The 22,425-nt window shown below is 43.8% G+C and overlaps 1 protein-coding gene across 1 annotated transcript in view; it reads right to left on the minus strand.

The window, feature by feature from the left end:
- The window catches only part of LOC146812465 (androgen-induced gene 1 protein-like), a 269,437-nt gene that overhangs the window by 138,652 nt on the left and 108,360 nt on the right, over window positions 1-22,425 (minus strand). Inside the window, exon 2 of the mRNA XM_085619459.1 lies at window positions 2,297-2,440. Within this exon, the coding sequence (XP_085475585.1) occupies window positions 2,297-2,440 (144 nt within the window). The remainder of the gene's footprint in view (window positions 1-2,296; window positions 2,441-22,425) is intronic.

The following is a 22,425-nucleotide window of genomic DNA, read 5'->3' on the forward strand; positions in this document are numbered from 1 at the left end:
CCTGTGGTGTCTACCCTGTGTGAGCCTGACAGAGCCAAAGCAAGACCCACTGCTCCTCACTGCACTAAACAAGGTCATTTATCATCACTGGCTTCCCAACCAGTCAAACCTCGTACGACTGTAACACCAACTACCAACACTTAAGCCACCAGGATCAACAGATACCCTCAGAGTTTCATCTTTATCTGTCCTGGGTTATTCCACCATCATAACCTTCTAGCCGCAACCTCTGGAATGCGGAACTGAGCTCTCAAACTGATCTACAAGGTCCCTGCTGAAGTCTTTGAAAGGAGTCAACAAGCTCCAGGAGATGGGAGACACTAAAATTATACAACTCCTTTTCATGTTTCTGTTTATAGGTCTTTGGCCAAAAGGGTACCGCTGATACAGAATGATTATATACAACCTTCTGGAAGCATTAATCACACTTCCTGTTTCTCTTTATTATGATTTAACATTTAGGGTGAGTTCCATTAGTTCATCTAGTGAGCAGCGGGTGTGGTAGCCACAGCCAACAAAGCATCATGCACTCTTCTAACTGGACTATTAGAAAATGTCGAATACAGAACCAAGTAGCAGCAGACTCATTATGGTAACTGAAGCATTTCTAACTAGGCATTCTGGAATTTGTAAAAGTGTATACTCTAGCTGATAAGGAAGGTGGCAAAGTATGCTGCCCTTAGAATCTTAGGAAAATGCAAAGTGTTAGATGGGTATTAAAGGAAACTGCACTGTCTGCTAGCTGGAAAATATGGAAACCTATGACTGCTCACCTTGGAACCTAGGGACCTGGATTCTATTCCTAGCTCCAGCACTTGACTAGAAATTGTGGGACTCTGGGCTCCCTGTGTCTAAAAATGTACATATGTGAAATGCAATTGTAACACGTGAAATGTAACGTATTGTGTGTCATTTAGATGAGTAGAACCTCCAAATGATATGCATGATCTTGGCTCGTGTCCCAGTACCCACCACCCCAAAGTACAGCACTTTGCTTAAATTTCACCAAGTTTTGGCAAAAGAGTCCGAGGAAAGTACCATTTGCCACTAAACTGTCAAACGTTTATTGACTGTTCATTATAACCGTATTTAAATCCTAACAAAATTTTTATAAAGGTTACAGACAAAATGCCATTTAAAAAGCCACGTTTGTGGCTACATTTCACAAGACGTTCTTGGCAGTGACCCCCCTTACCCTTTAGAAAGTTGTCTTGAAAGCTTTCCAATTTTTAACAATTTACTCATCCAATGTGCTTTAGATTAGGTACTAGATTGTGCCAAAATTCTCCGACAGGCACAGACTACAAAATGTGTTCCTGTTTGTTGCTGGATGTCTGTGCCTTAAACTTTAAGATGTTTTTGAAATATGTATCTATCTACTTCAATATATGTTGAATAATATAGCAGGGCAATATATTAAGTTTTAATTTAAGTCTCTATCATTTTACCAACACATTTACAGCAGGAAGTTCAGTTGTGGTTCGGATTTTGCTCAGTATTTTGTTTCACATCCAAATTTTGCTCACCCCCTCCCAAAGTTTAAGGGGTTCTCTGTCTTACACCTACAAACACCATCTGAATGCGCAACCGAACTAGCTGTGTACTTTAAATGTAAGCTTCAATAGTTTTAAGTATGCTTTCAGGGGCATAGCCTCATGGGGGGTGTCTGGGGTGTTACACCTCCCCTAATAAATGTTGAGAGATGTCAGTCAGATTTCAGCAGGAATTTTTACATACCCACAGACAAACACGCACAATACACTCTCTCACTGGGTTTTGAAAGTCCTCAAAAATATTGGTTACTTTACAAAATACTGTGTTTTCTCTATTAGTACTCCTACCAATTGCATTCCTCTTCCTTTCCACTGCCCCTTAGGCTTTTCTCATGCACCCTACTTGTCTTAAAGCGTATTTAAACATTATATGCATGCCTGATTGCCGGAAAATCTGAAGCCCCCCCAATCTTACTGACCAAGCTACGTTCCTGTCTGCTTTCTACCTTTCTAAGTTTAACTACTTGTTTTTATATAATGCGAAATAATGAATCGCCGTCTCCTTGTTGTATACGGAATAAACCAACATAATCCTGTTTCTTAAAGATCTAGTGTTGGAATCTCTGCAGTATTTTAGATATATACGGTGTTGGCATTAGATTTCTTTATAAAAAAAAAAAAGTCATATGATCGGTTCAAAGTCCCTGATGGACGTGTGCAGCACAAAACCCGACATTGGATCTAGACGGTCAAAGGTCATCGCTGTCAAGGTTCAAAGGTCATCGCTCGTAAGGTTTACTTACTGTGCCGACAGGGAAGGCGAGGACGGAGAACATGCAGTCCCGGAGCAACGTCAGGTGACGGCCGAAGCCCCTCTTCCGGTCCGGGTGTAGCAGCTGGACAACGTCGGCGAAGAGGCAGAGCCCAAAATAGATGGTTTGCAGAACCTGTGTGGAAGTGTCACTCTTAATCATTCAAAAATAAATGGACAGGGCGCACAGTTTCAATAAAAACTAAAAAAAGAGGTTCAGGGAAACCCATTAATTATATTATTAATTTCATGTCCTACAAATTAAACAACATGATATAATTCAGCTACAGATATTGCATGAATCAAACATGAAGAACACATTTTGTTGATAATGTTGTGTCATTGAATGTTGTGTTGTTGGCTTTTGTGAAGCAAGCAATGGCGTTGCAGAGCATTTGGGAGTGGGGGTGAATTTCCAGATGGATCTAATGGTTCCCTCCTAGAGCGGAGTCTGATTCCGTTTACGGAGGTGTGCTAACAGGAGTCTGATGGGAGTCTGATTTAGTCCATGAGTGTGTGCTAACCGGGGTCAGATTCACATTTGGAAGGTTTCCTAACGGGCGACTGATTCAGTTGATGGTGTCCTATCCTGAGTCTGATTCTGTCCATTGAGGTGGTCTAATTGGCGTCTGATTCCGCTCACAAAGGTGTACTAAAAAGTGCTAAAAGGAGTCTGATTCAGCTTATGATGCTGTACTAACTGGAGTCTGATTCAGCTTACGAAGGTTTGCTAACTGGAGTGGGATTCTGTCCATAGAGGTGTACTAATTGGAGTCTGATTTAGCTTACAAAGATGTGCTAACTGGAGTCTGATTCCCTCTATGAAGGTGTGCTAACTTGAGTCTGATTCCCTCTATAAAGGTGTGCTAACTGGAGTCTGATTCCCTGTATATAGGTGTGCTAACTGGAGTCTGATTCCCTCAATGAAGGTGTACTAACTGGAGTCTGATTCCCTCTATGAAGGTGTGCTAACTGGAGTCTGATTCCCTCTATGAAGGTGTGCTAACTTGAGTCTGCTTCAGTCTATGAAGGTGTGCTAACTGGAGTCTGATTCCCTCTATGAAGGTGTGCTAACTTGAGTCTGCTTTAGTCTATGAAGGTGTGCTAACTGGAGTCTGATTCCCTCTGTGAAGGTGTGCTAACTGGAGTCTGATTCCCTCTGTGAAGGTGTGCTAACTTGAGTCTGCTTCAGTCTGTGAATGTGTGCTAACTGGAGTCGGATTCCCTCTGTGAAGGTGTGCTTACTTAAGCCTGCTTCAGTCTGTGAAGGTGTGCTAACTGGAGTCTGATTCCCTCTATGAAGGTGTGCTAACTTGAGTCTGCTTCAGTATATGAAGGTGTGCTAACTGGAGACTGGTTCCCTCTATGAAGGTGTGCTAACTGGATTCTGATTCCTTCTATGAAGGTGTGCTAACTTGAGTCTGCTTCAGTCTGTGAAGGTGTGCTAACTGGAGTCTGCTTCAGTCTATGAAGGTGTGCGAACTGGAGTCTGATTCCCTCTATGAAGGTGTTATGCTAACTGAAGTCTGATTCCCTCTATGAAGGTGTGCTAACTTGAGTCTGCTTCAGTCTGTGAATGTGTGCTAACTGGAGTCTGATTACCTCTATGAAGGTGTGCTTACTTGAGTCTGCTTCAGTCTGTGAAGGTGTGCTAACTGGAGTCTGATTCCCTCTATGAAGGTGTGCTTACTTGAGTCTGCTTCAGTCTGTGAAGGTGTGCTAACTGGAGTCTGATTACCTCTATGAAGGTGTGCTAACTTGAGTCTGCTCCAGTCTGTGAAGGTGTGCCAACTTGAATGTGATACACTCTATGAAGGTGTGCTAACTTGAATCTGCTTCAGTCTATGAAGGTGTACTAACTGGAGTCTGATTCCCTCTATGAAGGTGTGCTAACTGGAGTCTGATTCCCTCTGTGAAGGTGTGCTAACTTGAGTCTGCTTCAGTCTGTGAATGTGTGCTAACTGGAGTCTGATTCCCTCAATGGAGGTGTGCTTACTTGAGTCTGCTTCAGTCTGTGAAGGTGTGCTAACTGGAGTCTGATTCCCTCTATGAAGGTGTGCTAACTTGAGTCTGCTTCAGTCTATGAAGGTGTGCTAACTGGAGTCTGATTCCCTCTATGAAGGTGTGCTAACTGGAGACTGATTCCCTCTATGAAGGTGTGCTAACTGGAGTCTGATTCCCTGTATATAGGTGTGCTAACTGGAGTCTGATTCCCTCTATGAAGGTGTGCTAACTGGAGTCTGATTCCCTCTGTGAAGGTGTGCTAACTTGAGTCTGCTTCAGTCTGTGAATGTGTGCTAACTGGAGTCTGATTCCCTCTATGGAGGTGTGCTTACTTGAGTCTGCTTCAGTCTGTGAAGGTGTGCTAACTGGAGTCTGATTCCCTCTATGAAGGTGTGCTAACTTGAGTCTGCTTCAGTCTATGAAGGTGTGCTAACTGGAGTCTGATTCTCTCTATGAAGGTGTGCTAACTGGAGTCTGCTTCAGTCTATGAAGGTGTGCTAATTGGAGTCTGATTCCCTCTGTGAAGGTGTGTTAACTGGAGTCTGCTTCAGTCTGTGAATGCGTGCTAACTGGAGTCTGCTTCAGTCTATGAAGGTGTGCTAACTGGAGTCTGATTCCCTCTATGAAGGTGTGCTAACTGGAGTCTGATTCCCTCTATGAAGGTGTGCTAACTTGAGTCTGCTTCAGTCTATGATGGTGCACTAAATGGAGTCTGATTTAGCTTAAAAAGGTGTGTTAACCAGAGTTTGACTCAGCCTATGAAGGTGTGCTAACTGGAGTCTAATTCAGCTCATCAAGGTGTGCTAACTGGAGTCTGATTCAGCTCATCAAGGTGCGCTAATTGAAGTGTGACTGATTCAGCTCATGAAGTTGTTCTAACTGGAGTCTGATTCATTATCCACCAGCAGTTACGTGAATGTGTGACTGATTGCTCTTGGTTTTTGATGGAGGAGAATGGAGTCAACAACAAACATACACACCAGATCAGTAGCTCCGGTGGTGGTCGGTGCTATGATGTACAACTTAAAAGGTATATTGTGGTTTGTTGAATGTACACAAAGGGTTCTGTTGTGTGATGTGCTTGGCGTGTTCTGGGTTTGTACATGATATATGAAGAGGCCATGGATATTAAACAGAGCAACAAGGTACACATTACAGAAGTGCGGCTTCTTTTCTGCCAAGATAGTAAGGTTAATGCTACTACTACTGTCGTTCACAACACCAATTTCTAAAAGAGATCATGGGAGGTCCATGTGTGCCCCATGATGCGCAATCGGCTATGGATGTTACAAGAGGGTTTACAGTGATGAGGCCTGATCCTATCAAAATCCATTATGAGAAATGAATCACCAAAAGTTTGCATACACTGAAGGTCTTTGTCTGCCCAACATCATAAACGAAGAAAAAGTACCCTTATTAAAAATATACCTCCTCTTTTTTCAATAGCACCATCTTTTTCTGGTGTCAGTCATCAGTCAATAACAAACAAGAATATACATAAGAAAGATGAATGGAGTATTGTCACCCCTCATGTCCAAAGTATATTTCATATCAGTGCAGAGTGCTCGATTCCACACTAGGTGTCCAGGGTACAAACCCAGGGCCGGCTCCTCCGCTATGGCGAAGGAGCGATGCCCCACTGCCCGCAGTGGCAAACGAAAAATAAAATGATCTTAATGCAGATCATTTTATTTTTGGTCCTGTGGCTGCGTCTGGGGGGCGGGTCCACTGCATTGCAGTAGGAGCGGTAGGCCCTGCTGTCAGCGCGCAGAATGGTTTGGACAGCCGTCTTAGGATGGCTAAACCGTCATGCACACTGGCACTCTCCAACCCAGATGTGTTGCTGGGTGGAGAGATCAGCAAGCACAGGCTCCCAGCTCCCGACAGAGAGCAAAACAAAGCCGCTCCGCCCAATTGAGACGCTGCTCTCATGGTGAGAGCAGGCTTGGGATTGGCCCCTGGGCAAGGTGGGAGCTTCAACCTGTGCCCAGAGGAGAAGAGCGGCAAGCAGAAGACCGGCAGGTACGTTTTCATCAAAAATAAAAATAATAGTTTCAGCAACCCTGCGCTTCCGCCCCCCCACGGGCTACCACCCAGCCGCCCCCGCTGCCTCACCACATTTCCCTTACACCAACCGCTACTGGTCCAACCCACTCAGCTACTTTATCGCAAGTGGAATTCCACATCCACTGATATATTATTTTGGGCCGCATACCCTCTTGGATGGGAGAAACCGTCCAGCTCACCGAGTTTTTTTATATGAGCATTTTGAAAAATAATAAACAAGAACCATCTTTTAAACAAGGAAAAGCATCAACATAAACATCCAATTAATGTGGCTTTCCCTTTGGTAATTAGTTTGCAGTCTAATATGTTTAACTTAGGATGTAAAAAACTTTACATTTTTTTTACTTCCTGCAAAGATTTGCCTTTATATGAAATGAAATATATTTCAAATTCTTAACTATATTTTTGATATGTACAAGGTAAGTTGGGAAGTCTTTGGTAAAGGCAACGTGCTTGGGAATTGTTGTGTTTTAACTGAAATAAATGAACTTGACATGAACACAGTACTGGTCTCCAAATGCAGTAAATATTTTATTTGAGTGTTTTCTTCTCGAGGAACACGTAATTGTGTGAACCGAGTTCCAAGCCACCTCCAGAGGATATCAGGAAACAGCCTGTTTTTTATTCCCTGGGCTGAGATGAATGATAAATCTAATTTAGCCCTTGGCTTTAGGCCTGCATTATCTCAAAACTGGAACACAATATATGAGTTTATACCCTGCAGGCTGTGAGTGGAAAGAGAGGCAGAGCACGATAATACTAGACTTGAGCAAAATGTACATTATGATGGTGTAATTTTGGAAATCTCCCATTATTCTTTCTATGCAAAATTCCCAAAATTAAATTACGCCCCTTAGTGTAATTCCGCACCATGCATGGTAACCGTTAACTGCAAAAGCGCCATTCACAATATACAAAATTTACATGAATGAATGGGAACAATAGAACGTTAAGGGCTGTTTATTGCAGTTCTTTTGCTTCTTTGCGCAATTGTTAATGCAACATATACCCTTGCATCAAATATTTCAACGAGGACGCATTTTGCGCTAAACTATGTGTGAAATTACAGATTTGCATTTTGCATTATTATGTGTAATTGCGCATTGATAAATGAAAGCAAATTATGAGAATTTCGCAAACTGATAGAAAATACTCTAATTGACCATATTCATAATAAAATAATTCCTATTTGTAAAGCGTGAACATATCACACCCTTAAAGGCTTCAAGGCGCTGGGGGCCGTCAAGTAGATTAAGTGAGCTATTGCCTAGAGTCACATGGTGCTGAACTGAGCTGCCGCTGGGGCTCGAGCAGTGAGTCAGCTGTTCTGGCCGCTCAGCCACACCTCTCCCAGCTGCGCCACACCTCTCCCATCCATGTGAGTAATTCTCCCCATTCTTCCCAGCAATTGGAAGTAACTGGCCATAAGCTATTAGGAAGAAAGCAGTAAATGGAGCAGATTCATGAAGCTTCAACAGCAACTTTTAGAACAGGAAGAGATAGCAATTGAGTGGATAAGAAAGTCTCCCAACAGACAACTTTTAGTTATGTCACTTCTTTTGATTGGGCAAGGTTGGCTGTGCTTTAATGTGGCAGGAAATGTGACCTGTGCCAGATGCCTGCGGGTCAACCAGAGGTGCCTTCTGTACTGTTTTGAGACCACAGTGGCTCTAGAGGAAAGGGCTAGACATTGTTACAACTTCATTGCGAATGATTGGCTAGCAAGTAGCTGTCCGGTTGATGGGCAACAATGGTGAGCACACTAGAGAGAGTGTATGGTTATTAATACGATACTGTTCACGTACCGTACTCAGCAACATTTACTCCAAATTTACAGCATCCTGTAGTAAATAGTTTTCCATAGACTGCTGTGCTGCAATTATCCCCTACACTCAGTGTTATGTGGCTTCGACAGTATTTGTTTGGGTAACAATGCAAATCACATAGTGGTACTCCTGTTCCAACGCATAAGAAAAAGTATCCACTCAGGTTAGCAGTGAAAGGATTCAACTCATCGAATCAGAGCGCCACAAGACTGAAATTCTCCTGGGCAGGACAAACTCAAGAATGAGCCACCACCATGGAAACCTTCCAAGCGTGGGCATTTCTGAAAACTAGACACCCAGGGAAGTCCAGAGCACTGTGACGTTTGTGGATCCCGCCACGTTTTCCTACCCACAATGCCTGCAAACCTCCAACACTGGTTATAATCATGGGTTTTTCTAATTTTTCTGTGAAGGAAGGATCCATTATCTGCCAGGATCCACAAACTTCATACTATCCAGCGTTCCCATACATCTCTGATAAAAAAAGGTACCCGCCTTTTTTGGCTAGGTTTATCATGCGTGATGGAAAAGGACCCAGAATACGCTGTGGCGACATCAATATTAGCCATGAAAAATAACCCTTTTTGGTGATGTGGGCAGCTGTGGAATTTGTGTCTGGGAATTGGCCAACCCCCAGGTAAACCTCCCAAGCTCAGACATTCCTGAAAACTAGATACCAGAGGAGTCAAGGGTGGTGTGAATTACGTGGATTGCACTATATTTTCTTACTCACTATGCCCTGCAAATCGCCAACTTTGGCTAACAGATATTTTCCTCACATTTCTGTAAGAGAACGTTCCGGAATCTGAAGGGCTCCCCAAAATTCCAACCACCAAGCGTTCCCACTCTTTGAATGATAAAAACCCTACCCTAGTTCTGTGGCTGCAATGAGCCTATGGCAGGAAAGATCCTAAAAAGTAACGTGGAGACATCACATGTTTGGCATGAAAAACAACCCTTTTTGACGATGTGGGCAGCTGCGATATTTGTGTAAGGCTCAACCGCCACCCAGTGAAATCTATCCAACGCAGACATTCCTGAAAAGTAGACAGCCAGGGAAGTCCAGTGGGATGTAACTTTTGTGGATCCCACAGCGTTTTGTTTTTACCCACAATGCCTTGCAAACCTCAAATCTTGGCTACAAATCACACACTTTCCTCACATTTCTGCAAAGAAAAGTTCTGGTCTCTCAGAGGATCCACAAACCATTCCAACACTTATGTTAAACAGTATACAAACCATAACATCCACTTGTGTGGCTGGGCCTTTTCTTTCCCAAAGAGTGATTCCTCCCTGGTTTTCTCATTTACTTTCTGTACCGCTTTCTCAACCACCCAACGTGGAAATTCTTTCTCTCTGAACCTCTCCATCATAATATTTGTTGCTTTTTGAAAGATTTATCATTCCTACAAATCTGCCACATTCGTAACAATTCCACATGCACAATGACAAGCACTTCCCAGTAGCAAGGTATTTCCACAAACACCATTAGGGGGAACAAAGACCTCCTACAGTTCTTTAGGACAGATAGAATCACGCAAAACAAAACTAGGTGGCGATAGGGAACACTAGTTAAGACGTTTAGAATCTTGCTACATTGTTGATTCAGAAACAAATCTCCCTATGGGGTAGACAAGTATAGAATCCCTGTATATACATCCAAGCTAATGCACACGAATTATTTGCTAGCTGTTGCCTTGGCACAGTATGATTAAAATGTAAAAGCTGTAGGCATGTTTAACATGGTCTGTTATTTGTTTGCAAACAGACAGAAGAGAACTGGACTCCTTTTCTCAAGTCGGCATACCCAATGGGATGGAATTAATTTTCGCCATGAGTATGCTTTGACTTTGATATAGAGTTAAGCACACAGGGGTAACCCTATAACCCAAGGAACCTGGGCCTCGTAAATATATATGAACAATGGTTCCGTAGGGAAAAATATTATTTACAATTAAGAAAAATCAATTAAACATGAACACAGCAATCGATGATCTAGCAGGCAATTAATCTTAAAGAATGAATACTATTTCAAAAAACGTAACAATTTATTTTTTAGTATTTCATCTGAATTTTAAATCATTCATCAACTCCTTTAGATATGTACAAAAATGAGAACGGGCTGTATATACAATAATATTTACAAAACAACGACGCAGTGACAAAGTGAATAGGGTGACTCTGTGAGATAGTGAAGAGGTGAATATTTACAATGTTATGTGCGTGATTATCAATGAAATACAAAGGAAGTTTTTTTCACAAAAAGTCCTCAGCTAAATTATGGATAGGTAATGACCCTTGTATGGCACAAGTCCTGATTTATCTGTATATACAAGGAATTCCAGTTAGTGCAGGACTGTGGAACCGTCAACGTTTCGACCCTATATCGACCAGTTGTTCTATACAGTCATATCGGGTCTTCTTCAGGACACGAGGGATGTATAACAGCCCAATTCTAGGTGATAGGACCGATGTCCAACAGTATGACGTGATTGCTGCTTAGTGCCAGTCAGAGGAGAGTACCAGTGTCGTAGAAGGTCTAGATTCTTCTTCGTCTATTTATTTACTCTTTTTCTTCTTTTGTCATTCAGATTAGCGTGCCCGCTGTGAGTCACTGACTTCAGGATAAATATTTTGTACTGCCGGAGACACGGTCATCAGGATACCACTTCGACTGATGTATTTAGTGTATTCTCCTGGTCTCGGGGAGTCCGTCTGAAGCACGCCACCTGGCTGTTATACATCCCTCGTGTCCTGAAGAAGACCCGATATGACTGTATAGAACAACTGGTCGATATAGGGTCGAAACGTTGACGGTTCCACAGTCCTGCACTAACTGGAATTCCTTGTATATACAGATAAATCAGGACTTGTGCCATACAAGGGTCATTACCTATCCATAATTTAGCTGAGGACTTTTTGTGAAAAAAACTTCCTTTGTATTTCATTGATAATCACGCACATAACATTGTAAATATTCACCTCTTCACTATCTCACAGAGTCACCCTATTCACTTTGTCACTGCGTCGTTGTTTTGTAAATATTATTGTATATACAGCCCGTTCTCATTTTTGTACATATCTAAAGGAGTTGATGAATGATTTAAAATTCAGATGAAATACTAAAAAATAAATTGTTACGTTTTTTGAAATAGTATTCATTCTTTAAGATTAATTGCCTGCTAGATCATCGATTGCTGTGTTCATGTTTAATTGATTTTTCTTAATTGTAAATAATATTTTTCCCTACGGAACCATTGTTCAGATATATTGACTTTGATATAAGCATAGAAAGAGTTCATTCTTAAGAGATAAGATGATTTTTCCCCAGAAGTGCAGATACCGCTGAAAGGTACATGTTGGGAAACATCCATGTGATCACAGGGCCAGAGCCCACTTGGTTATGATCCTGTTAGCCCATGATATGTACAACATAGCCTCAGATGCCATGCCATTATGAACCCTTCTAATGATGCTTATGGGTCACACAATAAGGGAAATGATGAGTATTTGGTTTACTTTACCAAATGTGGAAAATACCTAGGTGCTCACTGGCTGCAGCCCTCTCAGGCAAGAGGCTGTCCACACAGGAAATGAAAAATGTCTTCTTATATGTCATACCAGTATAACCACTCTAAAGGATTTGATTTACAAATTTCTAAAAGCACGCGAATGTCCATAAGCATCTTGGTGCTACCATAGTTAAGAAACCAATCCCAGAAACACTAATAGTGGGCAAATAGACTGGCCGTGTTAAAGGGGAGAGGAGAACAACCAGGTCTTTCAATGCTTGTAGAAGCAAAGCAGAATAGTCTGATGTATTCCATGCTGGGGCAGCCTGTTAAATGCTGCTTATGGGTCTCACATGAAGCATATTACTGAGCATTTGGGTTACTTTACCAGATGTAGGTCCTCTTCTGTGAACACCGGATGAGAAGATTTTGATGATGCTATTTCTTGTGGATATGAATAGCAATGCGCTATCTGTTGGGCGCACACAAGACTTTACTCGCGACACCCAGAATTTAAAGATCAGAAATAAGTATCTGTAGGGAATACCATTCCAAGATCATTCCCAATCCACTTCTCACTTTGCAATTGTTCTATGTTTATAAAGTAACACATATATCGCTAGGCTGGAAGTACAATAGTTGGCCGTAGGCATGGCTGTGTAGCCAAAATGTGTCAGAAAGTTGCTATGGTGACACGGTACAAATAAATCGAAAGTTATTGCTACAACCAGAGTGTGCACATTCATGCTGATTGACAAGCTGCATTTAGACTTATTAGAATATTAGGTTTCTCACACACACCTGTGCACTCTGCCCCCGCGTAGGTTATAGATGACGAGAGAAAATTAAATAAATATTAAACTTTCCCTCGTCTGTCGAGACCCCCCCCCCCCACCCGGCCCCACCGCCCTTACCTGCAGAGGTTGCGGCTGCATTCAAGTATGTCATTTGAGATGTCATCAGTGATGTCACTGACCATGTCACAAATGATGTAGTATGTGAGATCATACGAAGTGCATTGCAGGGACGCAAGTTATAGTTAACTCGGGTAACTATAACAACTGAACTTCTCTGGTTTTGTGTGAGTAAAATCAGACCCCAAGTTTAACTTCCCTGTAACCTTTGTTTTTATGTAAATTTCTAAGGTTTTTTAAAATTCTATTTGCTAACTATAACGTCCTTGTAACCTTTGGTTTCTTCAGTGAATGTCTAAGGTTTTGTAACTAGCAGCTACGTTTGCAGAGTGGTGGAGAAGGGAGTCTGGGCCTCCGACCACCTCTCAGGGATAAAACTGTATAGGACTTACAGGAGGTGCCAGGAGGGCTTCTAGACCCCCAAGGTCCTTCTGGGGCCAAAGGGACTTTATCCCCAAACTAGTAGTGCACAGGGCGGCACGTTTGCAGTGTGATGGGGAAAGAGAGCGTGGCCTCTGACAACTTCTCAGCAATCTTGCTGTGTGGGACTTACTGGAGGTAACAGGAGGGGTAGTGGGCCCCCAAGGATGTCCTTGGAGGCCAACTACCCCTCCTGTTACCTCCAGTAAGTCCCACACAGCAAGATTGCTTACATCTGATAGCAGGCCACGGCCAGTTTCTCCATCACTCTGCAAACGCACCTCCTGATGCACTACTAGTAGGGGGGATTAAGTCCCCTTGGCTATTGAGGGTACTTGGAGGCCAACTAGCTCTTCTTTTACCTCTAGCAAGTCCCACACAGCAGGATTGCTGAGAAGTTGTCAGAGGCCACACCCCCTTTCTCCACCACTTTGCAAACGTGCCTCAAGGCGCACTGCTGTTGGAGGAAGAAGTCCACTTTTGTCCTGATGCCCTCAGGAGGCAAGGGGACGTTATCCCCCCACCAGCAGTGCGCTGGGTGGCGCATTTGCAGAGTGGTGGAGAAAGGGGCGTAGCCTCGGACCACCTCTCAACAATCCCACTATGTGGGGTATACTGGAGGTAACTGGGGGTCTTGTTGGCCCCTGAGGACCTTCATCAGCCAAGTGGACTTCATCCACCACTCAGCAGCGCCCCAGAAGGTGTGTTTGTAGAGTGGTAGAGAAAGGGGGCGGAGCCTTGGTGATTCACCAGCTTTTTTTCCCTATTTCTTTTAGGAAGGTAGGCTGTGTGCCCCGCTTCCCTGAACCATTTTTGACTCAGAGGACCCCAATCCCCAGGGCCTGGTCCGTTTTTTGTATTGCTGAAAAAAAAAAGGGATGTGGGCCCCCCTCCCGAGGCCGATTGTAGGGGACCGCCAGGGAAACTTCAAGGCCCCCGCAGTCCCTGCCGGCTCCCTGCCTCCTGCGGGATCCGGCATTGCTTTTGGACAGAGGGAGCTGCAAACACGTAGCTCCCTCTGTCCAAAAGCAATTCTGCTCTGCTTCATGGTAGCAAGAGGATTTTTCATGCTCTTGTTTCCATGAAACGGACCACCCGTCAAGCCATAGCAAACTGCAATGTCCCGGGGGTGGGCACCTCAGGACATTGGTGGAGCTGGCCCTGGGGGTGGAGGTGGCCCCCTCCCATCTTCAATATAGCCCCGGGGAGGTGGTGGTCCCTTGGGCAGAGGGTGGGCATGTGGCCCCCCGCATTTAATTATAATTAGGGCTCCCGGTTTTATGGTATTTATTTTTTTGCCATTTCCGTCTGTATTTATCCATATTTATTTTTTGGGCTTTTTTTCTGTTTTTATCCATATTTATTTTTGCCACAAGCAAAAGGCGACGCTACAGCTAGTATTTTTCCACATTTATTTACACCATACTGCCCCACTGAGAGAAACTCGCACTGCCTTCAGCACAACTCAATTGTGCTGCGACTAAATTCAAATTATGCACTAGACAACAGTAAAATGCTGTCTGAAAAAAAATGAATAACACCCTGGAAAAAGCAAACACTCATAGGGAATGCAAGAATAAGCAAAGCATGTGAACTGTAATCAGAAAAAAACATGGTTACCTTAACGGTTTTAAACTCATTATTCAGAAATCAGTAAGTGATTTTGCCTGAAAAGTTCAAGACATGGCTACAGGACCAGGAAGGGACCCCTTTCAATGTCCATTGCTTATATCCTTTCAAAATGTATGCAGTTTGGTTTAAAAAAGACCACATCCCCAAACACAGAGCCGCATTTTATAAGCTAAAATAATTAAAAAGTTGAAAACGATCATATTAAACGTTTCCACTCTACCCATCAACCAGGTATTGCAGTCCCTTTAGGAATGGCGCACTTACCCACCCTGGGAAAACATTGTTGTTCAAAGAAAGAAGATAAAAAGAAAGTAGCGCTTTCACTGGCAAACTCTGTAAAGTGGCGCTAATGTGTGTGGGTGTAAATAACAGTCTGACCTGTCTGCTGTCCACTCTGTATTGCTTTATTTAGGTATTTAACTATTTTTTCTCTCCATTCCGAGGTTTTTCTTTTCAATAGAAAACGGTCAGAAAATGAGGACATTTAAAGCCAAAGTGTTCAGCCTTTTTTGGATCAATTTCACAGGGGAACAAATAAAGAAAAGGAGAGGCAAGAGAGAGTACCTTAAGCGCTGCCTCTTGAAATCAGCACGTAAGCAGGAGCGAGACAGAGACAGAAAGAGGTGGAGGAATAAAGAGAGGAGGGCAGCCGCCAGAGGCAGATCAGGAGTAGTGGAGACAGTGTTTATTTTTTCTCCGTTCTCTGCCCTTCCCAGAAAGGCTGAGCCTTCCTGCAGCATAACAAAAGGCAGAGGGCGGGTGGCCTCTGACTCCAGGCAGGTCAAGTGCAGGGCCATTAGGTAGCGTGAGGGAGAGGGGAAATTCCTTTGTGAAGTGCTCTGCCGCCCCGAGCACTTCACAGGTCTTTAAAAGACCATTCGCTTGTTAATGGGGCTTTGTTGGTTGTTGCTTGTTCACCCCTTCTAGAGCCCCTGCATCGCCACTCCGACTATTGCTGGAAGAATTAGCACGTTACACAATACTGCCCTGTCAGCTGAAACCCATAGGCATCGGGTATTTGCTTGCAGGAATCGGGAGGCGGGAGACTAGCGCGGCAACATTTACTCGTATTTTACCGTTTATAAATATAAATACAGACAAAGGAAATATCGATTTCCGTCTGTATTTATATGTATAAATCCGTAAATACGGAAAACCAGGAGCCCTAATTATAATAGGCCCGGGGAAGCATAGGGGGGCTGGAGCCCCTTCAATGCATTATTTTGACATATAGCCCTGTTTTTTACATATAGCCCTGGGGAGGTGGCTGACCCCGGGGCTGCGTGGGGGTGGGCTGGAGCCCCCCCCACACATTATTTTATTTATAGCCCCAGGGAGGTGGCAGTCACCAGGGCTGCGGAGGGCTGCGGGGGGCTGCTTGGCCCCGGGGCCCCCCATCATTATTATTTCTTGCCCCCGGGACCTGGCCCACCCGGGCTTAATTAAACGAAGTGTAGCAACCCTTTGTTTTTTTTGTTTTTTAAACCTTCGGCGGGATTTGCGGATCCAATGCGACTCCAGCCAAATTAGATTAAAAAAAAAATGCTTTTTTGGCCCTGGGGGTTCCTGTGGGATCCCCTGAACAGGTCTAGGGCATCAAGGTGTTTCTACCCTGCATCATTTTAACAAACTTTTTTTTAACCTTTTGCTTGTGATTCGCTTGAACTGAGTCACAAGATGGCTGCCAACACTTCCTGGTTTAACGTGTTGGCAGCCAATCAGATCTCAGGCACGAGATCGGCAGGGATCGCGGATCCACCGCAGCCGCAGTTGTGTATCTGATAAATCTTGAAATTCCTCAGGAACTACTGAACAGGATTTACACCATTTAACAAAAAGAGTGCTTTTTCGACCAAGAGCTACCTTTTTGCCAAATTTGGTGTAATTCCGTTCAGCAGTTCGGGCTGTAGCCGTGTCTAAAGTTTCCTATGGAAATTAACATGGAGAAAATGCGTTTTGGGACCCCCCTTGCTCCGAAAACCCCCGCTTGACGGATCAACCCAAAATTTTCAAGACAGGTGGTGAAATGAGGAGGAAGGGAAAGGGAAAGGGAGAGAGAGAGAAACTCCTGTATAGAGCACTCTCAACACCAGCGACACTCTAAATTTGCTCACCTCAAATGTCTGCTTTTCTATCAAAGTCTTAAGCATAGGATCAGCACAGTGCCATCCATGCCAAGACAGAAAGGGACAAAGACTTTTGCCATTTCTACAGCAATGTTTTTAAGCATAGGACTAGCACAGTGCCATCCTTGCCGAACTGTAAAATGACAAAAGCCTTTTATCACTCCAGGCACAGTATTACAGCTTTGAATTGGCAAAATACCAACCAAGCCAACCTGAAATGAAAAAAAGCAACCACTTACAGGCGTTTCGCTCTCATTAGAGCTCTTCAGAGAGGTATAGCTTTGTTCAGACACAAGGGAGCACCCAGTTTAAGTGAAAACAATACACTTCCAGGCATAGAGTGACGAATAAATATACATCTGCGAGTGGCGGTTGTCACTGAGTAGTTATAATTAGGATTGTGTTTCCATAGGGAATACATTTTTTGTATTGCTAATGACTATGGCGCCGTTTGACAGTTGTCTATGAAACACTGCTTAGTTTGAGCATGGAAAAATTTAGGACAATCTGAAAAGCGGGGACCGAGGAAAAAAGGAGGGTCCCAAAATGCATTTTCCTCATTCATATACCCATATGAACTTCAGACACAGCTACAGCCTAAACCGCTGAACGGATGTACACCAAATTTGGTAGAAAGCTATATCTTGGTCCAGAAAGATAGCTTTTGTGTTTTGGTGAGAATCCGTCTAGGAGTTTTTGAGCAATTAATACTCAAATATTTTGTATATCTAGGGCGCAGGGCTTCTGCGGGTCCCGACAGATGTTAAGCTGAGTTCTGATTGGCTGCCCCCACCTCAACCAGGAAGCGGTGGCAGACATTTTAGGACCTGGGACTGCGTCCTAAAAAAAAGTTTTACTAAATATTAAGGGGGCAGGGTAAGGATACCCTGACCCCCCTAGGCCTGACTCATGCTTTAAGGTAACTATAACTCGCACCCTCGCCATTCACTGCTAATCACCCTAGATATTACATCACTCTTGACATCAATGATAATATCACTGCAACATTTTAAGTGAAATTATTGATAAGAAAACTATGCATAGTGGAGATGCGAGTTATAGTTACCTTAGAGCACGAGTTATAGGTACTTGAGATAACTATAACTGGTGAATTTCTGTGGTTTTTAGAGTTTAAAACATTATGTTGTTACTGAAAATTACACTGAACTATAACGTTACATTAACCTTTGTTTTTTTCCAGTAAATATATATATGTATACATATATGTGTGGGTGTAGATTATTACGTTGTGATTACTGCGGTTTAATGTACCGTTTTTCAATGGGATGTGGTAACGGCTGACATTCACTCTCTCACAAAGCACCCATCAGGCCTACAGTCATAAAATGACAGAAGTCCTAACAGGGATTCTAACTGTGCAAATCTCCTAACCAACTGTTTATCAAAGGGGATAAACAACAAAATCCGTGTGAAGTGCGGCAATCTGTGGGTTTCCATGTAATCTTTATACAGGCTTTAAAACAGTGCAACAATCATCTACTGCAAAGGCGTATTCCCTATAACAAATGCTTGCCACAATAAACTGGTCACGCCTAGTGCCTTTGTAATTTTTTTCATAATAAAATGATCAAACCTATGACAACTGACACACTTTTCCCAGTCAACCAATAAGACGGATAGCCACTTTTAGGTCCCGCCTGGCGTAGGCTGCGCACATGCGCAGTCTCGCTGGCGAGATTGAATGATTTGGGGTATTTTCGGTAAAGGGCATAAGCCCCGCCCCTCTTTTCCATTGGCCGGCGTCACCATTTATGCTAAACAGTGGCCAGCCATTGGAAAAGAGGTGTTGGTGACGTTTTCGTTCGGCTTTTTTGCCCGTCCCATTTGGACGGACTCGCCTGCTTTCCTTCTGAAGTAAAAGTTTTCTTATCTTTATGGGGCCAAACACATGGCCCCATAAAGATAAGAAACCTTTTACTTCAGAATGAAAGCAGGCCGTCCAAGTGGAACGGCAGAAAAAGCCGAACGAAAACGTCATAGGACGCGTCCTTCCCTGCACCTGCGAGCCCAGACTCTGAGCGCCCTCATCGAGTCTTTAAAACTCGAAAACAGATGTTCGAGCTCAGGAGACATGTCTGGGGGGGTGGGGGGGCGCGTTCAGTATTTCTTGCATAGTGCTTTTTTTAGGTACTCTTTCATTCTACTCCTTTAAGTATCCGCTTTCATTTCGTAACTAAGGCGCAAGGGTAGCACCAAGTAGCCGCAAAGGAGGACGCATATTTTAATTGGTTGTTGAACTTGTCAGCTGTTCTCACTGGCTGTGAAACTCTACAGCCTACCCGTGGTTTAATGCTGATTAGTGGAATCTGGAGCGCTTGTCAGTCATCTCCGCTTTTTTTTTTATTGTCTGGTTCTAGTAAGTATATTTTATTTAGCACTATACACCCGACAAGGCGTTGCAAGTGGCGAAGTACCATAATGTGTTTTTACTGAAAGATTTTATTTGTAAAAAAAAAAATATATATATATATTTACAGTGACCCAGGCCCATCAGCCCCAAGCCTTCTCATCATAGTTCACCTATGCCCAGGCCTGCATCAAGCCGGAAACACCAGTACCTCGCTTGAAGGGAGGTTAGGTTAGGTTAGGTATGCCCACCATGATTCCGGCACAAGTCTAAATCTGTGGTGAGATTCTAATCACCCACGCAGCTCTGTCGCACAATCAGATGTCCCTGCGCCAGCCCAACTCTACCTTCGTCATCGCCCGCGCCCCTCCTTCCCCCTAGCCTCAGAGAAGCTGTACTGTTTTATCCCACCCAGTTTAAACACACTGGCACTTCGGACATAAAGGATGGGATGACTGTCTAGAACAGGAAGGAAGTGGCTATGAAAGGGCGGGGAAACCAAGAATGGCCCATTTTGATTGGCTGTCACAGAAACCTTTTGTTGGCCGTCTCTCCAATTAGAAATCTATTCTCTATTATAGCCCTTACCCCACCCGTAGCCAATGGGACTGGGAGCGAGTTAAAGTGGCTGCCTGGTAGCATCACAGGAGAGGCTGTATGGGTACTGGCTGATACCATGGTCACCGGTGGAAGAAACAACCATTCTCCCTCCGGAACTGGTAGCTGCAAATAGGGTAGGTGGAGGCAGCTGCGTTAGGATAGTAGGTCCGGCGTAAGCGGAACATAGAAAGGGGAAGAGGATAAGAGACATGTACCTTGCTGAGGTATAATAACAGCCATTGCGGTTCTTTTGATGAACGTGACCCGGGGAAAATAAAACGCTTTATTTAATGCGTAGGGAGGGTGAGGTGTTGTTGTTTCAGAAACCTCACCAGGTCCTTATTAAGTCGGACCTCAGTGGGAAATGTGTATCCGTCTATCCTCAACAGATGGTACAGTGACATGGCAGTCTTCTGATTAATACATTTATTGTGATTCGTGGGGGACTAACCTGCCCAGGCTATAAAGCCTAGAATTTGAAAAAGGGACATGGTGAATGAAAATGTAATAGAAGTGTTATTTGATCCGGAGCCATCAATAAGGTGTAAAATAACTCTACTATCTCACACCCCGCCTACCGGACGAAGGACTGCTGATACTGGCATTAAGAACTTGGTGACATTGCAAGAGGCAGAAGACAGACCACATGGTGGATGGGTAGCATGTTCATGTGAAGAAATTGCAAATATTTGTGATGATTTTTAGCAAATGTGAGATAAACGTACTGAAGATTGAGACATGCTATACAGTACTTGGTAGGAAGGACGCTGTGAGTTGCCTTATGATTTCCAGTTGGAAATCGTAAAACCACAAAGAAATTGATGTTGTTGGGTTTATTACTGGGTCATTTTTTGTTTTTTTTACTGGTCCAGGAAAATGTGTTTGTACCTGAAGTGGTTGATGGAGGTTTGGTCTGTTGCAACCTATGTAAACTCACTGTTGATTTTATCGGACATTAGAAGTTTGATTGCTTGAGGAAATTCGTATTGAACGAGCAGGTAGGGTTTGTAAAGGAGTAGAATAACATTTTATACGGCACCCTTCTACACCTTGTAGGATCCTCGAATGTGCTGAGATTTCTGTAAATGTCGAATAAAACACCATTTTATTTTTTATTTTTTTTTAGTTTAGAATGCTTTATTGAGATGAAATACGAAGTAGAACATCAGCATACATTGTACAAGTAGAGGTAAAAAAGTAACATTACTAGAAAAAGGAATAACACAATTGGGACTATAGTAGGAAATATGCAATTTAAACTAATTTGAAACTTCTGAACCTATACTTTGACAAGTGCGATTTAGTATTTGAGAAGAAGGGGCGAGGGAAAGAAAGAAAGAAGAAAAGAAAGGAGGGGGATAGGAGAGATAAGGGGGAATGATAAGTGGCAGCAAGATAACAATGTAGAGAGAACGATAAGAAAGTATTAGCAAAAGAAAAAAAATTATCAAAAAGGGTCATTGCAAAATAAATACAAGATAAATCACACGGGTAACCTGGAAAGAAATGTGGTAAGTGGTAACCAAAACAAGTCCTTTTTAGGTCTCCTTGCATACGCTGCATAGGAGGACCTTTAGCCGTCGCTTTGCTCTTTTTGGAAGCACATACTCGTGCTTGTGACGGCATACACCTTGCGGGTGCGCGCAGGGGTGCGCCACAAGCACGAGTATGTTCTTCCAAAAAGAGCAGACTGCGCGCGCACGCACGCACCACTCCCGGGCTTGTTAATCCTGTCACAAGAAGCTTTACGTGGGGTTGCGCGCGCGCGCTGGTTTGAGGTATCCCTTCCTGCAGAATCGCTGCTCGTGGTTTTGCTGCCTTGTGTGCCCTTTTGAGTGAAGACTGCGCGCGCACGCACGCACCACTCTCGGGCGTGTTTCTTGTCTGGCGTGTTTTCAGTACCAACAATAGGGGAGGCCCCGGCAGGGTTATCCCCCTCTTATTAAAATTCACATCAGCTCCTACCGCCGGGCCGCAGGTTTCCCACAATGCTGTTACACCTCTCGCATCTCTCAGCACCCCATTCATGCCCCGGCATTTGTCATTCATTCACAAGCCTCGCGGTCCTGGGCCTCAAAGGCTGCAATGACAGAAGCCTCGGATATCATTAAAGACAAGAAGCCGCGCATTAAAGCACTCCCGGTAAGAGGAATGATGAATATCTAAGATTTGAAGGAAACTCCGTTAATTTTATTTCGTTTGGAAATTAGAAATAGAAAACCCCAATTCGGGGGGCTGATGCAACAAACAGGCAGAGGAGTGTTTAAAGGCATAAAAAAAGTGAATTGGATTTCAGCTGCTGGTTCCAAACTGCCATTGTATTGATGCCTGCTCCCTCTACGGGCCTCCCTGCCGTATGCTCCCCCCCCCCCACCTCCTCAAACAGTGCTTTCAGGTAGCACTTCGCCGATCTTGGCTCTGCAGACGGCCTGTCTTGGAATACAGCCGGGCCTGCCATGGGCAGCGCTCAGCTTTAGGGCGATTTGAACTTTGCCACCCTCCCCTCTGCCTCCCTCAGTCTCCTGGACATAATTATGCCAAGTAGTTGTTTAATCAGCGACGGCTGAACCAATGCTGGACATTCTGGCGGAGACGTGTTCCCATAATGTGCACTCCACTCTCTACTAGTCATTGATACAACCCCCTCCAGGC

Source organism: Triturus cristatus, chromosome 7 (genome assembly GCF_964204655.1).
Source record: "Triturus cristatus chromosome 7, aTriCri1.1, whole genome shotgun sequence".
Taxonomy (NCBI): Eukaryota; Metazoa; Chordata; class Amphibia; order Caudata; family Salamandridae; genus Triturus; species Triturus cristatus.